The sequence below is a fragment of the Chlamydotis macqueenii genome, chromosome 6 (genome assembly GCF_036417535.1).
Source record: "Chlamydotis macqueenii isolate bChlMac1 chromosome 6, bChlMac1.mat, whole genome shotgun sequence".
Classification (NCBI taxonomy): Eukaryota; Metazoa; Chordata; class Aves; order Otidiformes; family Otididae; genus Chlamydotis; species Chlamydotis macqueenii.
Window position 1 is genome coordinate 10,751,848 of NC_141561.1, and position 24,324 is coordinate 10,776,171.

Consider the following 24,324-nt stretch of genomic DNA (forward strand, 5'->3'; position numbering starts at 1 on the left):
ATTCCCTTAGAAAAAGGTTTTCTGTTTCAGCAGTTTGTCATCTTCTAAAATTGAAAAATTGCTTTTCTGTAGTGAGAACCTTACCTGAAACTGGCACTTGGTATCTTAACAGATCAGTGTAAAGCAAGAAATTACCTTTACTGATGCATCTGAACAACAGAAACGTGACAAAAAACAAATACGAGAGCCAGTAGATTTGCAGAAAAAGAAGAAAAGAAAACAGCGTTCACCAGCAAAAGTAAGACATTGATTTGGCAAAACCAAGATTAAAAGAACCTGAAGATTTGGTTGACTATGACTAATTTCATTAGCATTTGAAGTAGTTAGGCTGGAAATTGTTTGTTTGCTCAGTAAAGATGCAGTTCTGAAGTTCACCAGAGACCCAAACCAAAACCTGATATAACAGTGTTTTTCTTTGAACTCTTTTTAGCAACATGAACCCTTGACATATTTTAACATCTGTCTCTCCAGGCAGTTCTCTCTCCAAATATTTTTTTTTTTTAAACTATGAGTCAGTAGCTTTGTAGATAATCTATAAATCATTACTCTGTATCTATCTAATAATAGTTGTACTTTTCTGTGAGCCTGATAATTTTATATGCTTCACGCATAGTAGAGGAAAGTTTTTAAAAAGAAATCTAAAATAATAGTTCTGAAAATTCTAAAAAGTTTACTAATATTTATAAAATAATTTACTGGTAGGGAATATTCCTGTGGTCATAATCATCTTCATATATGTATTTATTTATATCAAAAGATTCTTACCATAGCTGCTGGTTTGTTACTTCAAAATTTGTTTTGTAGATCCATTCATGAAGAGTATGTATCCCTGTATGTCTGAAAACAATTTTCTTCTATTGAGATGCAATTCAGATAAAGCCAGAATCATTTCACCTCATGAGGTAGCAGTGTTATATCTTCTAGTAATTCCTCAAATCAGTGTTAATCTTCAGACTTAAAAGAGAACATATACAAGCTGCTCTTACAGGCAAAAATCAGTTATGTATGATCACACAGCAGCATTAAAATAAGCCTACTCGAAATCAACCCAGACTGTGTATACATTTGAGGAAAACTCACCCTAACACCAAGAAAAACTCCAAAACCTCTTTTTTGTTGACCCAGGAGTGGGACCCTTCAGTCCTCCTCAAAGCACTGTCAAATTAGGTTGCACCTGTAATATTCTTGGAAAGTTGAGAAGTTGTTTTAGATTGGGTGTGGAAGCAAATTCCAAATCCTGTGCATCAAGATACTTTTCTCTGTGATAGAAAAAGGAGATCTAGGTTAGATACCTCCACAGATCACTTCCAAGGAAACATTGCAAGGTAGGAGAGGCATGTGTCCCTCTTTCTATAGTCATGTACTTGCATGCTTCCTTTTTATCTCCCAATCTGTCAGTGTTAGTCTTTTGAGATGACAAAAGATTGAAAAATGATCAGGAGAATCATTAAACAGGTTCTTTTTCAGTCTGTCTTCCCCTTTTTCCGAACTTGTCAGAATAGAAAGGCAGGAAGAAGCTGAAGGACTGAGACAGGTGAAAGCCTACTCCAGTTTAAGTTAGTATTCCCAGAGTGATGGAGTTAATTTTCCATCCAGACAGCAGATGGGACTTTTACAAATGGAAGTCAATTAACATACTGAAAAAAATTATTTTATATTAATATAGTCATCGTATAAATAAAAAGTCAATAGCTTTTATGAATCCTGTCTACTTTTCCCTCTTCCATGCACACAGACACATGTGCACAAGCATACATACACGCACGGGCACACATGCACAAGCTTTTTTTTGTTGCTTTTTTTAAGGAAAACTGCACTGACAAAGTTAGTTTTCTTCCTTTAAGAGATGGTACAATGAATGGATGCAGTACAAGAGCTCAGGTTTAGGATAACCAGGAAATTAAGTGTATTTTCTGCACAATTATATGAGATTTTTAATATACTATATGAAAAACATTTCATAACGTATTTAAATTCATTTTAAATAACTAGTCAGTATTTCATTAGTTGCATGTTGTTACAGAGCAGAGTTTTTATAATTATCTGTATCTGTGACTTACTGGAGCTGTAACATCCCAATCTTACAAACGTATGAATGTGCTTGTCCTTCAGAGTGAATGCACAAGAATTTGTTAGCTTGAGACTTTCACTCTTGCTAAGTTTTGATGCAACAGAATTAAAATTGTTTAAGTAGATCATACAGTATTTGCTACTATTGCAGAGATACTGTTTCAGTTATTGACTCTCTCTTTCTCATCACTGTCATTATCATAAAACCTAAAATGTCTTAGCTAATCAAGTTGTAGCTGTGTTTCCCCAGCAGACTTTTTTGTTAATAAGAAGGGACTAAACTGTTTTATTTAAGGTTACTTACGCTCTCCTTTATAGTTCTGTTTCCAGTTAAGTAAGACTTTTGGAAATGTAATTTGTTTACTGGTTTTCTTATTCTCTTGCCAGAGATAGTAGAGAGTTTGGGGTTTGGTTTTTTTTTTTTCCTTTTTTAACAAATTAGAGGAAAACCTGTGATGAGCTTTACTGAATGAGGTAGATATGGTGCAATTTTTTTTCATTTAAGTTTTTTCAAGTTTATATGAAAATAGAAGCTTTGTTTGACAGCACATGCGTGTGGCAAGTTGAATTCATCAAGGAGATGCTCTAATATGTATATTGAGTGAGCGCTATTTTATTAAGTGAAAAACTTGAAAGGGGAGAAGAATAATACTATTTTCTTAGTTGTTTTGCTTTGGGGTTTTAAAATACAATTTTGTCTCCCAGACTATTGCTATTATGTAGATATAGATAATTTGTATGACTTTTCTGGATAACTTGTAATGCCTTCTAGCAAACAGTAACAATTTTTATTTGAAAAGATAATATAACTTCTCACTTTTGTTTTCAAATACAATTCTCTATGGTTCAGTCCCCAGAGGTGGTTTGGTTACTTTGCATCCTTTCCAACAGACGGACAAAGTAAACAGTAGCATATAAAGTGACTGAGCTGTGAATAGGGAAGCTCTGAGCTGATTTTCCATGCGCTGCTTTTGTCTCCGTCCTGTTGAAATATCTCTTAATGCACAACAAGACATAAGTTGGATTGGACTGCAATTGGAAATGTGTACTGAAAGCCTAACACATAGCTTTGTAGAAATTAGCATTGTTTTACCTGAAATATTTAAATTTTCTGCATAAGAAAAAAATAATGATTTTTTTTTTTTTTTAGTTAATAAGACATCTTTAGAGGGTAGTGTGAGAACAAATTTTACTCTTTTTAAAATAGATCCTTACAATAAATGAGGATGGATCACTTGGTCTGAAAACCCACAAATCTCATGTTTGTGAGCATTGCAATGCTGCCTTTAGAACCAACTACCATTTACAGAGACATGTCTTCATTCATACAGGTACTGCTTGACTTCAAATTTGTCTTTTCTACTATATAAAGAGTTGTTTACTTATGTTAAAAATGTTTTCAGCTCTATGCGAATTTCAGTTTTAAGAGTGTAGCTAACTTGGCATCTAAGCTTAGAGATTCCATGCACCAAAGTGTCAAAAGAATACCAGAAAAAAAAAAAAAATCAACATATGTTTAATAAAATGAAGACCTAAATGTTTACAAGGTTTCTTTTCTTTCTTTATCAGAAAGTAATGGGTTGACTTGTAGCCTAAGTGCCAAAATTGACCCCTTTGTAAAATGTGCTCCGGCTGCTTATTTGCCTGATGAGGTATCTCTCTGGTTCGGAGAAGTGAAAAAGGTACTTACCATTATAATAGCTTGCCAGTATCCTGAATGCAGTCTTATGCCAGCATCGTGACTGATCTTGTTCATGAGGAAATTACAGCCATTTCAGATCACTCTTCCGTGCTAGTCTTAATGTGACGCTTAGGATCATGGAAAGAATTCTGTGGTTCATGTATTTAGTAAGGCTAATGTTTTTTGGTATTAGAGTATTTTTGGAATTCGCTCAGATGCTGGTTTTTTAATAGACATTTTGATATTCCTCAAAAGTAGTTATCAGAAACAACAGTGTGTAGTTATTAACTTATGGATGTGGAATTATATTGTTCAAGGTGAAAAACCATTTCAGTGCAGTCAGTGCGACATGCGTTTCATACAGAAGTACCTGCTACAGAGGCATGAGAAGATTCATACTGGTGAGTATAGTGCCTTGAGTATCTTTACTGGCGTGCTTAAAATCTGTTTCCCCACTCAGGCAAGGTTTCTCGTGATAAGTATACAGCCTAAAACCCTGTTGTAATTTGTTTCAACTTAACAGATGTTATAAATCTTTAAAAAATAAATTAGTTTTGTGCTTTCAACTTGCTCTACTTTTCTTTGGCTGTAAAGTGAGTATAAACTCTAGTAAGAAAATCTGAAAGTAGTATTCTATAGATAACCCCAGAGCAGCAGATCCTGAAGTCTGTGCATTCATAAAAGTCAAGGTCTGTTAAGCAGTTCTAGCTTTTATTGTATCAAGTTAATTCAGGCAACAGGGACTTACAAATTACATTTCAGTACATTTATTTATTTATTTTGGAATTTGATAGAAAAGTGCCAGGAGTAAAATAGCCAAAATGCCTAACCCCAAAGGTACTAGTATCGGCTTTACTTTTCACCTTTTTTTTTTGAAAGGTTTAATTCAGAACTGCTCTAAACATAAGAGCCTTAGTTTAAAAATATGCAGTATAGGTCAAATAAGGCCCGCAGTTTTAAGCCAAAGAGAGTTCAAGTTTATAGATGTTTATTTTTTATCTTCTTGCACCGCACAAAACCACATTCTTTAACAGGTTGGGCTTCATTGGGTTTTTGGCATTTTGGTGCATGGCCTTTCAATCCCTCTTTAAATATTTTGTAATATGGTCCCTTTGGACGAGATGCCAATTTCTCAGCCTCTTTTTCAGAAAAGCAGAGCTGGTGAATGTGCACAGTGTTTCTTGGCTGTAGCATTTAAATGGATACGAAAGCTACTTACGCGCAGTGCAGTGTGTGCATGTGTAAGAGTTGAGAGGGAGAAAAACCTCTGCAAAATGAATTTTCAGAGCAGTGTACAGGGAGTTACATGCACAAATGCCCTGTTGTTTATGGGATTTTTGTATCCTAGGTTGCCATGAGTCCAAACTAAGTAGGTTTCCTTCAGCCAGTCAGCCACAGAAGAGTCCTCCATTCTTCTGTCCAGTGTCTTTGTTCTGCTCCTAGTCTTTCCTCTGGCTTTGAATTGGTGAACCATGCTGCCTTAACTTTGTGTAGACATTATTCCTGAAAAGAATGCTCATTCACTCTCTTCCATCTATCTATCTGCTCGCTCCCTCCCCTCTAAAAAAACAGGCAAAAATTTAAGTGCAGTCTTCACTTTTTTCTGTTTTCTTTTTTTTTTTTTTTTTTTTTAATGAGCGTTATTTCCTGTACATGGCTTTGAAAATGAGAGTCTGGGCAATATAGTTAATTAATGCTTGACTGCAAATATTTTATACATGGATTTAATTATCTTTTAAAATTCAGCTTCTAGCTGTAATGAGAATTCTGTGTTGATGGAAAGCTTTGGAGGGAGAGTGTGGTGGTGGTGGGGTTGCAGGATTTTTTTGCCAGCTCTTACATATACTAGTCTTTGTCTAGCAGGTAAAAAGCTACCATTTAACAAATTAACTATATTGTTATCTAACTTTTTTTAGATAACTACGTTGTCCTCCTTTCCTCAGTATCCTGAGGTATAGTTTGGTTGTTTCTTAGAAAACTGAAGCTGGTGATGGTGTTTAATTGTTGAATGATGGGTGTTTTCCTAGGTGACAACTAGTAAATGGTTAGGAGAAAACATGTAAGACCCAGCTTCCAGGAGTGGAAAAAGCTTTTTTTTGAAGTCCATTTAGTTAGCAAGTATTTGACTACCACTTAATTTTTGCCTTGGCCCAGTTATAGTGTAGCTAATTGGCATTCTGCATACCTGTCTGTGCTTTCACTTCTGTATGGCAACATTCACTACTGGGCCTTAGCTGTTTGTGTAGCCTTATTCTGTTCTTCAGGACTGCATAACTGAGCCCGTCCAGAAAAGCTGAGTTTTCAGCTGACTTCTCTCACCAGAAGGTGAGCACTGGGTCTGTATTTCACTTTGATGGAAGTAAAGGAAAGCTCTCTTTGTATTATTCATACTCTTAAGAAATATTCTTTATAAATTCCATATTGTATATTTTTCTTTCTATTTTGCATTTTCATCTCTTTGAATGACTGCTTTTAGTGCCAGCTTTTGTACAGTGTTCAAAACACTGATGAAGAACAGGATGCTTTACTCTTTAAAAGATATTTATCAAATTTTCCAGTTTATTTTAAGCCAGTTGAAGACAGTGGTAACACTTAGAAGCCTCATTTTATCCCTGTTGCAAGCCCTGAATTTACAGGTGCTCCAGCTAGTTCCAGTGCGGTTTGAATTCAGTTTTCTGAACCACTCCTTCAAATGAAATGTTATGGGGAAGTTAGGAAGCAATCAATGAACAGCCTTATTCTATGTATATAAATAGTTGCATCTAAAAGCAGACATTGCATTAATACAAAATTCACTCACTAGAAATAATTGTGTGTAGAGGAGGGCAGCAGTGCTAGAACCCTGCTGCTAAACTTGTCACTAATGATACAGAAAATTGCCATTTCAGTTGTAAGGAGGAGGAGTCATTGGTACAAATATTTTCATATTTTGAGTTTACTAGGCTCAAGATGATGCTAATTTTTTTTTTCCCAAATATATCTGCTTGCTTTTTGCTTAGAGATGTTTCTATACACCTTACCCACTCATGCATTCATGTGTCCTAATTCTGTAACCCACTCTACTTTCCTTTTTAAATACAAAAAAAGAGATTACATTTTAAAAAAATAAAGCAACATTGGGGCTAAGAGTTCAAACACCTTATTGTTCAGTCATGCTGCTTTTCTATTGCCTTCTTTGGTACTTTATAATTTGTATTTTGTCTGTTTAGATTTTAAACTGCCTGGGGGTTCATAATTGTTATAACCTTCATACAGATAGTATTTGTACTACACTTTATAAATAGTTCTATTGTTCAGTTTTAATAGATTTCCAACATAGATACAAAACATAGGCGGTTTCCTAAATAACGCATATAATTATTGTATTGCATTTTAAAATTTTGACTTTTTTTTCTACATCTGGTTCTTTCCCACTCCCCAAAACATTTCAGAAAAATAGGTCCTGGATTCTCCCTACATTAGCAAAATAATATTAGTAATGATCTCCTCCATTTGCGATAGATCCTGTTTGAAAACTACAATAAAATTTTAGAAAGCATCTGAAGCTTCAGGCTTCTGCTAGGAAGAAATTATTTTAGGAAGCATATCTCCATATTAAGTTTTAATCTTTTTCTAATATTATCTTCCTTATAAAGATTAAAGCAAGAATTAAGTATTTTATCAGTTTCAGAAAGTATTTAATTTTACTTCCCAAGTGTTCTGGAATTCTACTGAAAAATATTATTTTCTGTGTTGTACTGAGAAATTCAACGGCAGTGTCCCCAAACCTTTCTTCCTGTTGAGGCATGGCCAGCAATGCCTTCGTATGTACGCTCAAAATCTCCAAAATTAGCTGCTGCTGATAATACTCTACAACAACAACAACAACAAAAAACCCAGAAGCCCTGTTTGGCCCTGTTTAAGCCTTGGAAAGGGAATAGGTAGCTGGGAGAGTCTTCTGCCAGCAAATAGCCAGCTTGAGTAGACACATGTTAAGGAACTCTGTGACCTTTCACGTACAGGAATGGGTGTAGGGCTGAAGGTAAGTTATCAATGAAGCATTCCGCATTTGAGCCTTCCTGCGATAGCAGGATAGCTCCTCAGAGGGCTCTTCAAAGCTAGGACAGGACTGAACTGTCTTACTTCTCTGACTTGGTTTGGCTTCTGTAAGGCTCAGCATAGGTTTCATCCCAAACAGCTGCTCCTTTCTGTATTAAATTTTATGAGTGTGAAAGCAAACTTCCAGGCAACATAAGGAGAGTTGTTCAAAGGGGTGATTTAAAAGAAACACAAAATAGAATAGTGGAGCAAAGGGAAAGAAAACAGTAGAGTAACAAGGACTATTTGTCTTTTGGAATCAAAGAGTTCCTGCATATTAAACTAGAACGAGACCAAAACCTCTTGCCTCATCTTCTTTAAAAGTGAAGACAGGGATTGGAATTTGGTTTCGAAAGTCTCGGCGGGCGTGGGGCAAGTAAAACACCATAGCAGTAAGGGTGCCTAATGAATAAAGAGAACATGAAGAATGAAACTGGAGTTTGAAAGTTAAGAAGCAGACCAGAGAGAAGGATTTGCTTATACATAGTATGAGAGACTATTATATCATAGGTGCTATAATTTATAAAGGGTACTGAATAAAAAGAAAAAAATTGTGATGATTATTAATAAGCAAGAAATGGTAAAAGTCTCTGACTAAATGTGAAATAGGAGTTAGGATGCCGAGGTTGTGAGCCAGTAGAAGAAGAACTGATGGAAGCTGAGAGATCGTAGGAGACAAGATAATTTGATTTAGGAGAGAATAAATTGGAATAATTTAATCTAGGAAAAGGATTGACTGAGAAGCCACATGGAGAGGTAAGAATTAATAATTGGAAATAGGACATAGGCTTACAAAGAGAGAGATTTAGAAATCGCTTGGAATGAAGAAGGTTGAAACTCTGGGCATGAATGATTGGACTAGGAGCACAGGTGTGGGTGATACCGATATTTTCCATTCTAGTTTCTAGAAATAGTTATTTTAAGGTGTCATATTTCCATTTGTAGAAGGATATGGCTAAATATCTCTGTTCTAAATGGAAAATATACACTAACAACATTGTAAATAGTAAATGAAAATTTATTAACATTGAAATAATGAATTATTAGTGATAACTTAATAAAAGTTGTTAATAAAATAATTTTTAAGAATACAACTACCTCAGAAAAATATAAATAGTCTGCATGTTTCTGGAAACAAAAGCTGGATGGTTTATATCCCCAAAATCAGTGCAGTACAGTATCCAGAGCAAAGAGGACGTCGACAGATGCTGCCAAGACAATCCCTGATCTCTCTGTCAGTTCAAAAGATTTCATAGTAAATAGCAAGAGGAAAGGTTACTGTTGGTCAGGGTGAGTTCTATTAAATAGTAGTGAACTTCTGTAAAAGCAAAACTAACTTTTCAATGCACTTGGGATGTTTAGGTTTTGTCAAAGAAACCTAGAAAAATATAAATATCAGAGGGAAGATGTAAGGCAAAAGCTGAAATAAAACCAGAGTTAATCCATGTTCTGAAAGGATCATTGCAGGGCTTCTTTGTGAGGAAAAATAAGGGGAGAACTGAAGATGAATTCAGGGTGATGAATATTGTCTGAACATATATTTCATGAAAGTAAAAAACAAACCCAAAACCCAAACCAACCAAAGAAAGCAGCCAACCTGTATGTATGCAAACACTAGTTCAGCTACAGAGGTTTCTTGTTAACAGTTTATTTTTAAAAATAAAGTAATTTTAATTTGTCTTTCAAAGCATTCCAACTAAAATAGTAGGATTTATTCCGGAGCAGTTATTTCAATTCTAGATTCAGATAGGGGAAAAAAATATAGAAAATGCAGAGCACCCTACAAAGCTTTTTAATTAAAAACTTGGTAGTGCATAATTCTCGTCTAGAAGGGAAGAGTTGAAGTTAAGTGAGTTGGTGAGAGAATTGAGGTATTTTAATACAATTGTCTGCCCTAAAAAATTACTGTGTAGTAGCAGTTCAAGAAGGCTATCTTTGTAGTTCTTTATTTGTTAGGTTTAAAAGAGATATCTGCACCTGCATTAGAAAGAAGGGATAAGAATTTAGTTTTAAAGGTGTATGCTGTAGTTTTTTAATGTAAAAACCTAAAAATTTTAAAGCATCCGCTACTGAGTACTAGGAAAATAATTATATGAGCAAGCCCTTTGTTATTTTTCAATAGTAACAGACTAAATCCTCTTCTTTGTTACTTTTAATAGAGACTGTAGTATTTAACCTGGTAATTATATGGAAGAATGTTGACTTTTTTTTTTTTTAGATTAACATTGCTACGTGTTTTTTATCAGGTGAAAAGCCATTTCGTTGTGATGAATGCGGTATGAGGTTCATTCAGAAGTATCACATGGAAAGGCACAAAAGAACTCACAGTGGAGAGAAGCCGTACCAGTGTGAATATTGTTTGCAGGTAAGATGACTATGTGAAATCTCTCACAACTGAAAAACAAAACCCCAGTCAATTCCCAAGTAGTACAGATAGGACTTTCTCCAGGTATTGTAGTCACATGCATGCAAATAAGTGTATAAAGAATGTTTATTCTGTTAAGGTGGGTGGTCTTGGTGCACAGGTGGAGCAGAGTCACAACTGTCAGCGCTTGATTTTATTGGTGATATACTGTTGTTTGACACTTCGTTAGAAGTCAGTGAAGTGGACGAATTGCAAAGTAAATTTGTAATAATGAAAGGTTTATTTTCTTTCAGCTAATGTATTTATTTTTAATAATAATAATAATAATAATAATCTTTTGCAGTTTTTCTCCAGGACTGATCGTGTGCTGAAACATAAACGTATGTGCCATGAGAACCGTGACAAGAAACCGAACAGAAGTGCCACCAAAGTTGGCTTTTTGCCATCAGAGGAAGATTCTGGTTTCGCTACGCCTATGAAAGACAGCTCCTTGCCAAAGAAGAAAAGGCAGAAAACGGAGAAAATAAAATCTGGGGATAAGGAAGGTACAGATAAGTCAGAACAGAAGAAGGACAAAAATGACTATTTGCCTTTGTACTCTTCTAGTACTAAAGTGAAAGATGAATATATGGTAGCGGAATATGCTGTTGAGATGCCGCATTCTTCGGTCAGTGGGTCACACTTAGAAGAAGCAAATTCTGGAGAAATACACCCACCTAAGCTCGTTCTCAAAAAAGTTAACAGCAAGAGGAGTCTGAAACAGCCACTTGAGCCGAGTCAAACCATTTCACCATTATCCACATACGAAGACAACAAGGTTTCAAAGTATGCCTTTGATCTTGTGGATAAGCAAAGTTTACTGGACTCCGAAGGTAATGCTGACATTGATCAAGTTGACACGTTACAGGAAGGGCCCAGTAAACCTGTACACAGCAGCACTAATTATGATGATGCAATGCAGTTTTTAAAGAAAAAGAGGTATCTACAAGCAGCTAGTAATAACAGTAGAGAGTATGCCTTGAACGTAAGTACCATAGCATCTCAGCCTTCAGTAACACAGGCAGCTGTGGCCAGCGTCATTGATGAAACTGCTACAGCCTCGATACTGGACACGCAGGCACTGAATGTTGAAATTAAAGGTAATCATGACAAAAATGTCATTCCAGATGAGGTACTGCAAACTCTGTTAGATCATTATTCGCACAAGGCTAATGGACAACACGAGATTTCTTTCAGTGTGGCTGATACTGAGGTGACCTCTAGTATATCAATCAATTCTTCGGAAGTAGCTGAGGTCACCCCATCTGAGACAGTTGGAACAAGCTCTCAAGCTTCCTCATCAGATAAAGCTAGTATGTTACAAGAATACTCAAAGTTTTTACAACAAGCTTTGGACAGAACTAGCCAAAATGATGCCTATTTGAACAACCCAAGCCTTAATTTTGTGACTGATAACCAGACTCTTACAACCCAGCCAGCATTTCCTTCCATGGAGAAGGTCTACACGTCTATACCCGTCAATAGCTTTCGATCGGGAATGAACTCTCCATTAAGAACAACTCCAGACAAGTCTCATTTTGGACTAATGGTTGGTGATTCACAGCACCCTTTTCCCTTTTCAGGTGATGAGGCAAATCATTCTTCTTCCTCCTCTACACAGGACTTCTTGGATCAAGTAACTTCTCAGAAGAAAGCAGAGGCACAGCCTGTTCATCAAGCATATCAAATTAGCTCCTTTGAGCAGCCCTTTAGGGCTCAGTACCATGGGGCAAGAGCTGGAATATCATCTCAGTTTAGCACTGCCAATGGACAGGTGAACCTTCGGGGACCAGGGACAAGTGCTGATTTCCCAGAATTTCCCTTGGTGAATGTAAATGATAGCAGAGCTGGGATGACTTCTTCACCTGATGCCACAACGGGCCAGACTTTTGGCTAAGAAATTTTTGTAAATAATACTGGCACTTTAGAAGACATTTGTCAAAACAAAAGGGGGTTACTATGTATAAGATGGAGTTCTGTACAGCTTTTAAGAGCGCTATGTTAAAACAAAAGTAAGCTGATATTAGCAAGACCAATAACTGCTTTTTTTTTTTTTTTTTTTTTTTCTGGTTAGTCACCAGTCATTGAACTGCCTGATGTTGGTGCCCCTATCAAAGGCAGTTTATTATTCACATGTTTGAATCCAGAAAATATTTTACCTTCTATGAAATTTAAAATAAACAAAATCCCCAGGTAAGACTTTCCCCCATGATTGTTTACTTACTGGTTTCCTTGTATGCTTTGGGAGGACAGTTTATTGTCTGATAATATTCATATTGTCATTTCTAAGCTTGTCAGCATAGTCATTGCTCTTCAGCAGGGAATCAACATGTACTAAACACAGAGAACAAACAATAACTTTCAAAGTCAAGCAAATATGGCTTTAAAAGATGGCATTTTTTAGGAAAACAGTCTTTCTTCCATCTCTCTCAAAAATAATGCTAGACCATGTGTCCTTTATTTCTGCTTTGGGTTACCTTGAGTTGTGTTTGGAGGAAAAAATTAATTCTGATAGACTAACTCTACTATTTAAAAGTCTAATTAATTTAAAATACTTTAAACACTTTTTTAAGCGAAATGCCTAACTGCTAAAGCCTTTACTTCATTCCTGAAGTAATGTGTATTTCTTTGTACAGCTGAATCTAGATGTAACTTTTTAATGACTTTTTCATACGCAGATATCAAGATTTTGAAATTTTAGTTAAAATACTCTGTAGATGACATTCCCAACTGCATAATGCTTACACAAACTGTGTATTCCAAGATTTAAAAGCTTAATTGTACCTTACCCTACATACTCATAATGATTAACATAGAGCACTTAGTCAACTTAATAGTTTTTGATTTCTCAAAAAATAAAACCATTTTTAGATTTTTAGGTTTGATACGGTTGCATCATTGTCATCTCATACAGCTCCAATGATTCTTTTCAATATACCTTGAGACTGGGTATTCTTAGCTTCTGTAAAAACTGTTTTAATCTGTCTATAATTTTGACAATTCAGATCATTAAATTTATTGAAATATCCCCAAAAGCTGAAGAAGTGGGCATTTAAATTCCCTCTCTTTTTAGTGTTTGCTTAGTGAAAGCCATTACAATTTTACCAACCAAAACTGCTGAATAATGCTAGTGAACAGGATTTCTTTTTCCAGCATAGGCGAGTGATCAGGTGTTTTTGTTGCATTTCACAGTATAAATAAACTACAAAGTTTATCCCTGTACCATGAATATGGTTTTTTTGAATAGTACTTTGTCTTGAAGTATGCGGTATGGTACGATAAGTAATTCTGTGTGCATTTTTAAGGTGGTAAGATTTGAGTAGCATAACTATTGTGTAGTTTAAGTTAACAAGTTACAGATTTTTGAACTGTATGTTCATTCTATTGCACCTTCCCTAAAGGGACACTGTCTGGTAGTTTAAAGCAGTTTAAGCCTAATATAGGCTGATTAAGCAGGGAAAAACACACACACATACACACACGAGTGTGTATATATATATATGTATGTATGTATATGTTTTGGGGTTTTTTAAATAGGATTTCAGATATCCTTTTACAGCCCTATTGCTAGCTGGTATCTCTTAGATAAAGCCATCAGCTAGGAGAAAAGACTGCATCTCAAGGGGCTAAAATACATCCTGTCTTTTAAGACAAGACTTAAGCAGGACATACAACAGTTCCCACCTCTTCCCACAGCAGTAGCAATATTTTTTTTAATTTTCATTACTAGGAAACTGATTCCAGTCTGTCTCTTCTCCCTTACAGCATCACTATTACAGCACTAACTTCAGTAGGTACTGAAGTTGAGGGAGAAAGTGCATTTGTTATCCATAGCTTGCTTCTTGTATTGACAAGAAAGACAATTTACATAAACTTCTTACTTAGTACTTTTGTATAAGGAAACAGGTTCTGTTTTGGTTGACCCTGTGTATAATATAGGAAGGCGCTTCAGCATGCCATGATTTACCAGTAATTTTGTCTGAGTATTTGGCCTTGAGTTAAGGAGAATGAGCATCAAGGGAGAATAGTAAAGTCCTTATAAATTATTAATGATACATGTCAACAAATTTCTTTGAAATAATGTTTTAAAAATTATTCATGTCCATCTATTTTTCTTCCTTTATGGCCAGTTTGGTTTTTTGACTTTCCGTTCTAGTTTGTACAGACATAATACTTATGGCCCCAATATCTCAGGAAGCCACCTCTCATAACACGTTTTGTTTTCAGTGTTTCACTTCCATGACATTCTAGCTTGTGCTGCCTGAATAATACTGTGTTGGCATCATTGTTCTGAAGTCCTGTTGTTTAAAGCAGATGGCCATTAATAGTACTATTTATTAAATACAGCAAGCAGCAAAAGCCAAAATAAAATAAAAGGGCTAGATTGTTACAGCACTGCTCTGGCCCCATATGGAGGTAAGAGGAATAAAGCCTGCTTCTCCCAGAGGAGATTGATTCAGCTTTATTTTTAAAAGTTATTGCGTTGATACTGTGCGGTGAGAAAGTGATTGAGGAGTAGAAGGGAGCAGCTCTTGCTCTGTGCCATCTTCGCGCTTAGGAATCGCTCCTTGGGTACGTGAGTGAGCAAGCTGTTGTACAGAGGTAAGGAACCTGCTCTTCCCCGGAGCAAAGTGGGAATCAGATGAGGAACTGTTACTCCTTATGTCGCAGCTCATTCCCTAACCTGCTGCTGAGCCGTTACAGCTATACTCTGTGCCTTAGGACAGGTTGTGAACTCCCCGTCTGTAGCCCACGGGGACTATCTCATAGGGTTCTTCCATGTGTACAATTAAAGTGGTGGTGTGAGTAGTTGGTCTGCTGATGCTTAAAGCTTTCTGTACTGGAGGAGTTAACAAAACACACTGCCGTGACTTCCTGAGTACATGCCCTTTTATTCTGGAATAAGTGTGTATGTAGTTCTGGGAGGTTTAACTATGTAAAAACCTTGTTTAATAATTACATTATTTAATAACATTTTCCACTGCTCATGTTTTGCTGCTTTTAATCTGCTACAGATGCATGCTCTTCATTTTGATCCGGTCAGTGTTCATTTTTGTTAGTTCTCTGTGTATTTCTGGAAAAAAAAGTGACTTTGGATTTCTGCACTGGTATTGTTTGGTTGGTCACCATAAGTCTGGGGTCAGCATTCACGTGCCACAGAGCAGACGACAAGAGGTTCTTACTTAAAGGTCATGCAAGCACTGAATGTGTGTGTGTGTGTAAGGTGGAATTTTGGGGGGATATCTCCTAGCGATAGAGCAATGATGATTTTAAAAAAGAGGAAATTGATGACATTTATTACCAAACTGTATATATGCATACAATATGTGTGTGTATATATATACGCACATATTAATAGGCCATATTTTGGTCCTAAATTACTTGACAGTGTCCCTTTTAGCATGACTCCTTTGATATGTTTTACCATTAATATAACAGACAATGAAGGAATCCGCTTGTAATGGTATACTAATAAGCATTTACATTTTCTTCATTTGATTTGAGAATGGATTAATCATAAATTACAAGGTTTGGGGAGAAGGATTAACCATGTGTATTACTGTATGTTGGTTTACAAATAACAGCATAAACAATTTGAATTGGATGATAAAAGAACTATGTTTATGATCTTGTGTCTCCTAGTGTTGTCTTTAGGAAAATTGTGTTTCAAGAAGAAAATAGGACAAGAAAGTATTCATGTGAAATAACACGTGTATTATTTTTATATTGTACTTGTCAATTTTTTTGGATGACGGGTGCTTTTCATTGTTAACTGAGAAGTACAGTAAAATCTTGCTAATTCGCTGACCACTAAGCGGTGCATCTGATGGGTTTATGCATCCCCGATGGTCTCTTCCCCACCTCTCTGCAATGGTCTAAAAAGTACTGTAGCGAGGTCTCATATTAGTAAAACTGTACTGCTTCACCCAAGTATACTACAGAATCTATATTAGTATACTGGGAGGTCGAAGAAGTATGGAAAACTAAATTACAGTTGTCAAAATAAATGAACAAAGTACATTTTGTGATGTGACATCCTTGCTTTCATTGCCTGCTTCTTCACTATTCTCAAAATTGTCATTTGTGAAGGGTTTCTAAGGCATTGCTGCGAATTATTGGGGTTCTACTGTAACTTTTGGAGTTTGTTCTAAAGTATCCATGTTGTATGAAAACTTTCCACCTGGACAGATACATTATATTCCATGCTTGCTCAGAATATTTTTATAGTATTTGTATCATATGTAGTAACTATTTGAAATGAACCAGAATATTTGGATGAATCCACTCCTGAATTTTGCAGTATTGGATTAGTTTATGTATGTATATTTGCTAACTAAATTTTCTTGGCTTTGAGAGCTTTGAGTTTTACTCTTCTTTGTTTGGTTGTTTTAATACCATTGCAAATCACAGGGAAAATCGTCATACTCCTGGGAATCCATTTGGAAATTTTAACAGGCAGAAATACGCTTATGCAGTCGGTACCAGTACACATGTGAACTTTCAAATTACATGGCTGGTACTGAAGCGAATGAATAATGTTACAGTTTCCTGGTGTTTAATGTTTTACTAAAACGAAGCCTTGTAACTTTGAAAGTTCATTCAACTTACGGTAATGCATGTTTATGTTAGGCATGTAATGCACTTAGCTAAAACTCACTTTGCAAAGGACAAGTACTAAGAAAGTATTACTGCTCATGGAAAGACATGTCTTTAAGTTAAAACTTAAACTTTTGTTCCATTTTAAATTGCTTTGTGTCAGGGAAATAAATTTATAGTCGCTTTTGCTCTACTCCGCATAGAAAACCTTATGTTTCCTTTTTAAAATTGCATCTTTTGGTAGGAAACACAAACTGAGGCAAGCAAACATTTCTAAGAGTTGTTTCTTGCTTTCCTTAATCCAATGGATGGAAAGGTAATATTGTGTAAACAACATTATTTTATTTTTTTATGCAATATCATGCTGTAAATATGATTTATCAAATAAGGATGTACCTATGATTGAATCTTTGATTCTGCACAGCTAGAGTTTATATATAAATATAAATGTGTCTTGACAATCAAGGACTTATGTCAGTCTTCCTTTATGACGTTTCTTATTGTTATGCATTCCATTTGTTTGACTTGAGTATTTGTATCGTCTGTAAAGTATGTAATGTTTTTATAGCTTGTTTAAAGAAACAAACAAAAAAGCCTGTAAATACATATGAACTGATGACAGTACCGCTCTGTTGGAAGACATGTGATGATGTACTGTTTGTAAGCAATAATACACGACAGTGCTAACTTTACAAGTAGCATAAGGATAAGTTCCAAAAATACCTTTGGGAGTTAATAGCCTTGTTTGAGTTAATGAATATTCTTAATAATTTTTTTATAAATAAATTCAAATGTCCTCCTGCTGGAGTATATAATATTGTTTACACAGCACAATTTCAGTCACAGAGGGGACAGTCGTTAGATCTATGGCTTCATCCGTGCACACTTTGAGTAAGAAAGGAATGGCTTGGCTGCACTTCTGCAAGATGAGGAAGACTGCAAAAGTTGCATAGCTGTGTCTCTAAAGGATGAGAGATACTATTCTGCTTCTGTGCTGATTCCTGACAATTCCTCTACTTAAATTTGGAGTCTTTAAGTCCTGATACTGAAACGATGAGACTTGGGCCTCCAGTAGAAAGGAGTAGTTCTCTTTTTATTTCATATGCAGATAAACAGTGAACTTACAGGTCACGTCTTCATTTGAGTTGCGTGTTTTTCAAATTATGAGCTGATGAGATGGATTTATTCTGATACGTAAACTAAACCTCAAACTTATAGTTTGAATTGAATAGGTATTAGACTGTACAGAGCAGCATAATTATTTGAACAGTCATCACTGCTTTAGATCCCCCCACCCCCAATTTATAAATGTATATGACCTACATTTTATAGAAAAAAAATGTTTTTAAATTCTAGTCATTTATATAATATGTGCTTTGAAGGATTTGCTAGTCCACTTCTGTCACTTTTAGTACACTGGTATCTTTTATATGTAATGTATGCTTTTTATTATTATTATTATTATTATTATTATTGTTATTATTATAGTAAAGCATTTCAGTAGGAGGAATTTTGCAACAGTTTGAGGGGTGGAAATTTTCATTGTCAGAAATGAATTATACTGGACTTTGTCTGTGTAGTCTTGTCTTTCTTTTAATGCTGTCTGGAAGGGAACTTGGAATTCAATAAAGCAAGTGACCTCCTTTTTATTTTGAAGGCATACTATGTAGTGCTGAATTGGATCTGGAAATATGATGAACTTGACCACAGAGAAATTAGTATAAAATCTAGTGTACAGAAGAAATTGTGTTATGAAAAACCTGATGATATATATAGTGGAACACTGTTACAGTGCGTTTTCTCAGAGAGTGTTATTTTCCTGAAGTCCATATGCCTTCTTTGTGTTTCAGTTAATAATAAAAAAAATTCCTATAGATAAATTTAGGATAATAGGTTTATTTCTATGATTTTACAGTATTTCTTTATCCTACATCTATTCCATCACTTTATTATCAGACAAAAGATCATAACCTGACTTCCATCAGTTAATGTATATAGGTGGGAGATGGCTTTGTAGGAACCTGAAAAGTATCAATTTGTATATTCCTTATTTCTGACACAAATCAGTACATGAGTCTTTATTCCTGTGAAATGAGGAATTTCCTGATATTGAGAGAGAGTGAGAGTGTGTGTGTGTGTGTGTGTGTGTGTGTAGGTACATGAAAGATGTTTGGGTCTCATGGCAAAAATGATACAAGTATAAAAGGATTTAATGTAGCTCAACAAATGACTTGCATTTAATATGTAAAAGAAACATTTAAATTTCATAATTCAAAACAGACAAAAATAGTTTTGCAGGAAACAAAACTACTTGGATAGCAGGCTTGACCAAATGAATTTCTTTGGTTAAACTTGATATATTTTAAATGATTCTATTTCTGCCTTTATTTCTGCCCTAAAAGCAACTGAAAATATTTTGGGAGTTACTCTTCCTGTTCATTTGACTGTGAGTGTAATTTATATCATGGTTTACAAAATGTGGCATGAAGGATTGGATTGTTTTATCTGTATAATACAATGAAAGACTGCTTTTTTTTTTGTTTTGTTTTACATAATCATGATGAATGGTATTGTATTCTTAGGATTGATTTATTCATTAAGTGACTTAATGAGTTTCATAACTTTTGACATTATTGTTTTCTTAATGGTTAACTTAGTCTTTTTGGGTTTATAATACCCTTCTATGTATGTGATACTAAGGGAAGTTATGTTTTTTGCTTTATTTTTTAATTGAACTAATAGTTTGATAATTTATATTTGCAAATGATGCATTTTAAATGTGGTCACTTGCTGTTTGAAAAATAAAAATATAGAATACTGTTTTATGAATACACTTAGCAGTATTTTTCATGTTAGATAATTTCAAACAAAATCTTAATGAGACAGATGAAGGCATGCAAAGATACATATTGTTGTGCAAGAGCTGAAGTGGATACTGTCAACGATGAAATGCAATATTTTAATATTTTATTTGAGATATATAAAACTTTTCTTCCCCTTTGGATCTCCTTCTTGCCTCCGTTGATTATAGAAAGCAGAATATCTGACCTTAATTTTAATCCTGGACTGCTTAGAAGGTTGCACTGGAATCACTTTAATAGAAACAGCTAGCATTAAACCAGCTTTCCTTTTGTGATTCTTGTTTACACTAGAGGGAATTTATTCAGTGCCAGCAACTTTTCATGCAAATAAGAGTCAGGACTTTGTTTTAATCTCAGTTGCAAGAAAAGTGAACTTTATTACTCAAGTTTTTCCTCCATTGGATAACGATGTGCCATGTATGCACTACATAATTTTGTAGTGTGTGTAGTATACAGGGTATTTAATATGTAACAGATTTTTCTATCATTGAAGCAAATATGTAAAAAACATTGGAGATCATAGCATTTATGCACTTACGAAACCAGAAATGCGCCCTGTAGCATTAATTACTGGTAATTTAGTTTTCTCACCTTTATTTATTCATGTGTTAAAGGCATTGTTTTCCCTGAATCTTTTGGTAGGATCGCTTCTGATAAAGACTTGATTTTTGTGAAATACATGGCTCTCTTGATTTTACTTTGTGTAAGAACAAGTTTTGTATCAGACAATGTTAAAGTCGCACAATACCTTTCAAAGTGAAAAAAACCAACTAGTGAAGTTCTGTGCCAAACCTTGAGCTGTGATCAGATGAGTGCTGCAGGAAGAGCTGTGTGGGTTTAGGATGCCACTGGCTCCCCACCTGTTTTAGGGCCCCACTCCCGGAGCCCGCGGCATCACAACCTGGGCGCCCACCAGCCACTTCGTGGAGCCCCTTTGGGCAGCGAGAGGAGCTTTTTGTCTGGCCTTAGCCTGAACCCCTTCTGAGGATGCTTAACCCAGTTGGCTGAATTTGCGTGGCAGCAGAGAAGGGGCACCCATGAGATGTGCTCTGGTGCCTGACCCTGGCGACAGCAGCCCAGTTGCAAGGCAGTAGTGGCTTAAATCGGCACAGACGTTTCTGCAGGGACTGGCAGAAACTGGCCTCAGGAAGGCTGCCCCTCCTCAGTCCCTCGTAGCTGTGTGAGGGCAGAGGCGTTGCTGCCCCGTAGTGCCTTTACGTACGTCTGAATGCAGCAACATGACTTGATGTGACTTTGTTTCATGTGTGCATGTTTTGGTATTGTTTTTTAAAATAGCTTATCAAGAACTTAGCCAGCCGGTACAGTAACTGCTTTTAATGGTGTCATCTTTAATGGTTTTAAATTGTGGGTGCATACAGCAGTGTCTGTACGCTCAGCCACCCTGCTTGTCTTTAGTTTTGTTATGCTATACTGATTTTGATTTGTTTTAATTATGTGAAAATAAGAAATCAAAGGTGATAGTTTCTGCTTATTGACTTTCATGATTAAAATTGTCAAATAGTAAAGTGATACTGAAAAGAAAACATTTTTCAATATTTTGATGTTAAAAACAATTGCCAGAACCTACATTATGTGTTGAGTGAGAAAAAGAATCCTTAAATTAGCTGTTTTTTTTTTTTTGTTTTTTTTTTTTGCTAGGAGAAGGAAACATTTTTCTGTTAAAATTATTGGTTATTTATTTAGAGGACTGGAAAAAAAATCTGTCTCTGAAATTAATATTTTTCTTGTGCTACACAAGAGAAACTATTTTGTGGCTCCAAAATAGGCAGCAGTTTATGAAAGTAGAGAGATTTGGAGGTGAGTCGGTTTAGGGAGGTAGTCTGGAAAAGTGTCCAGTTTGTTCATTATTGGCATAATAATGATTGCACTTGCCAAATCAACAGAAGATAGTTTCCTATAGAATATTGTTTGCTCTTTTATCTGCTTTAGTTGTCAAGAGACGGTGTTTAAAGAAGAGAGCTTTCCACTGGAACAGGGGGTTAAAACGGAGCCCAGGTGTGTTGTCCATTCAGAAGCCCACAGTCCTGCCCTGGTCGCTCAGGTAAGTTGCCTCCTCCGCAGCGTCCTTCTCCTTTCACATCAGGGCTGGTCTTCAGGTCCGAATCATCCCTGCTGCAGCATCTGCTCTAGGTTTTGAATTTCAAAGGCAGTTGAATGCATACACGTGCGAGTCACTGGCAGAAATTAAATACGATGACTTGGTGAGGTTCCATCTTAAAATCTGTGTGCGTGTGTATCTTCTGCAGTCTAGCCAACTACATCGCTTTTGCCTGTGTTTTGCACATCATGCAAAAATCATGGGATCCAGTTCCTCCCTCCATTATTTGTACTTCTGGATGTTTGCTGGGTGTACAAGTAAACGCTGGTTTTTCCACTTGCAGCCCATCTCCCTGGGCAGCTCTACCTGCCAAGGCACGTTGCTGCGTGCTAGCTGAACGCTGCTGCTCGCTGGTAGCCGAGCAGCTTGGCTTGGCTTTTGTTTGGTGCCTGCACTTTTCAAGCCTTTCAGCTGGACGTGTGGGTACCCAGTCCCAAACCAAGCTTTGTGCTGGTATCTTCTGACATAGGCCTGTGCAGCTGGTACGTGGGTGCCTTCCTTTAGAGGAGGTAACGCCTTCTCCGCTGCACAGCCTCAGAGCGGTGAGCTGGCCCAGCTACGGAAGTGCAAGCTGTGCTGCTGAACAGGTGTTAGTTTACACTTTTATTTACATACCTTTTTTTTTTTTTCTTCATGGTCAGATGTGATCATTAGGGCCATTTCAGAGAGGCAGAAACAACAGGAGCTTTTGTAACTGCTGTGAGATCAAAAGCACTAGCCTGACCTAAGTGAAACCAAGAGGATTCCATTATTTTAGCAGCGTAACTTATAAAAAAAAAAATTCTGTGTTGTAATAGGAATAATGACTGTTCAAGAGGTATAATTTTTACACTCTGGAAGCTCTTCAGGAGCAGCACTTCCTTTGTCTGTCTTGTCACAAGAGAAACTGAGTCACGAGAGATGATGGAGCAATGAAGAGTGCTGGGAAGAGGTTCAGGGTAACTGCAGGGTAATCGCAGCCCTGCAGTGATGGGCGAGAACAAAGCAGAGGGTGTCATCGGAAGCTCAAAGGACGACTTGTTTGTTTTCTCTCAAGTCCTGTGTTTTCTTCCATTTGTCTTGCTAGTTCCTGAAATGATCTTTGTTATAAAGCTAATTATAGGCAGATCAGAACAGCCTAAGAAAGTTACAGCTCAGAAAGACGCATAAGCAAGGGCAAGGATACCGGTGTGCCAAAGTGATCTTTTCCTCCGAAACAGGAATCAGAAAGGAGGATTTTCTGTAAGAGGGTATGTGTTAGCTTAAAGGAAAGCGTCAAATCAACGTAAACGGGATGATCCAGTCCCCTAGTCAAACATGTAGCTAGAGTAGTGGATGTTGCAGGTACTTGAAATCGAGCCGTGAGGACAGCGCGAGTCTCCGTATCGGGTACGGAAACGCGCTTTGGCAGCGTTGGCTCTCGGAGAGTCGCTCTGTGTCGCCTGAAAGTCCGTTTTAAGGAATTGAAACAAGATTGATGTTTGTGGTGGTGCTTGGGTACTGTGTGGATAACTGCTGTTAGCACATCCTGAACAAAATCAGATAAAAATGCATTTTAAAAGCCGAGTATTGTAGAGTTTACAACTATGAGTGAACTCAAACAGAAAAAGGCTGGCTCTCCTTGTAGTGTAGGAACGTACTCTTTGCATGTAACAGCTCGTTGATCCAGAGTTTGTCTGTAGGTCATTAAGCGATGTGATTAGCTACATCGTGTAGTTTATTCACAGTTCATGCTGTGTGTGTACATGGAAATCAGCTTCTGTGTTGCTGTGTTAGGAAAGACGGGTGTGTCTGGCAACTGAAGAAGACCACCATGAGGTATGTGATAATTGACATCCACTCTACTAAGAAGCAATCCTTTCCACATTTCATCGGGTGGCTCAGACCTGTGGAAGGCTCAAATTCACATTTTTGTCTTGCTGACTGACTTCTTGCTGCTACTTTCCCTGTTTCTGAAGGCCACATTTTTATCTTTGACACCTCCGTATTTTTCCTTTTACCTATTTCATCCCACATAACCATTTGTCACCTCCCTTGCTCTCTTAAAACCATCTCTGGACTCCATCCCCCGGAGCAGTTTCCACTGAGTGACACTGTATGGGCTACCAGAAGTTCTCAAACCACAGCTGAGGATGTCTGATACTCAGGTCTGCCTGGCTTCGGATGCTCCATCTGACTGTCCCGAGGACCTACGTAGCTTGAGAGAAAGGATTCCTGCTGGAATTGGACTTGGATAGAACAAGTTCGGCTTTTAGTTGCATTTTCCTCTCCTTTTCCTCTCAGTAGAGCTCAGGTACTCAGCACAAGGAGAGAGAATTTTTAATTAGGCCTTTGAAAAAACTTTCTCGGATGGTTTGCGATGGTTTTCCTGGAAGGTGGTGTAGACCTTGGAGTGGTGCAGAGGAAGGCTCGCATGAACACGCTGAGCCAGCTGCGAGTCGCGCAGCCATCCCGAGCATATGCTGGGCGAGTTTATGCCGTTCCACATCACTTTTTTTTTTTTTTTTCTGAGGAATCTAAGGCAGAGCTGCTTCTC

The 24,324-nt window shown here is 36.6% G+C and overlaps 1 protein-coding gene across 3 annotated transcripts in view; it reads left to right on the plus strand.

Annotated features, from left to right (window-relative positions):
* The window catches only part of ZNF148 (zinc finger protein 148), a 44,073-nt gene extending 22,321 nt beyond the window's left edge, over positions 1-21,752 (plus strand). The window contains exons 3-8 of one of the 3 annotated variants that reach the window (XR_015258993.1): positions 113-238; positions 3,278-3,401; positions 4,069-4,152; positions 10,075-10,193; positions 10,537-12,425; positions 21,641-21,752. Coding sequence is in view for 1 of the 3 variants with exons in the window: in XM_086751571.1 (XP_086607697.1) it covers positions 113-238; positions 3,278-3,401; positions 4,069-4,152; positions 10,075-10,193; positions 10,537-12,129 (2,046 nt within the window). In the remaining 2 variants the exon portion in view is untranslated. Of the gene's footprint in view, positions 1-112; positions 239-3,277; positions 3,402-4,068; positions 4,153-10,074; positions 10,194-10,536; positions 19,661-21,640 lie in introns of those variants that run through there. The other 2 variants (XR_015258994.1, XM_086751571.1) reach the window with 2 other exon arrangements.
* Positions 21,753-24,324: the final 2,572 nt, after the last annotated feature.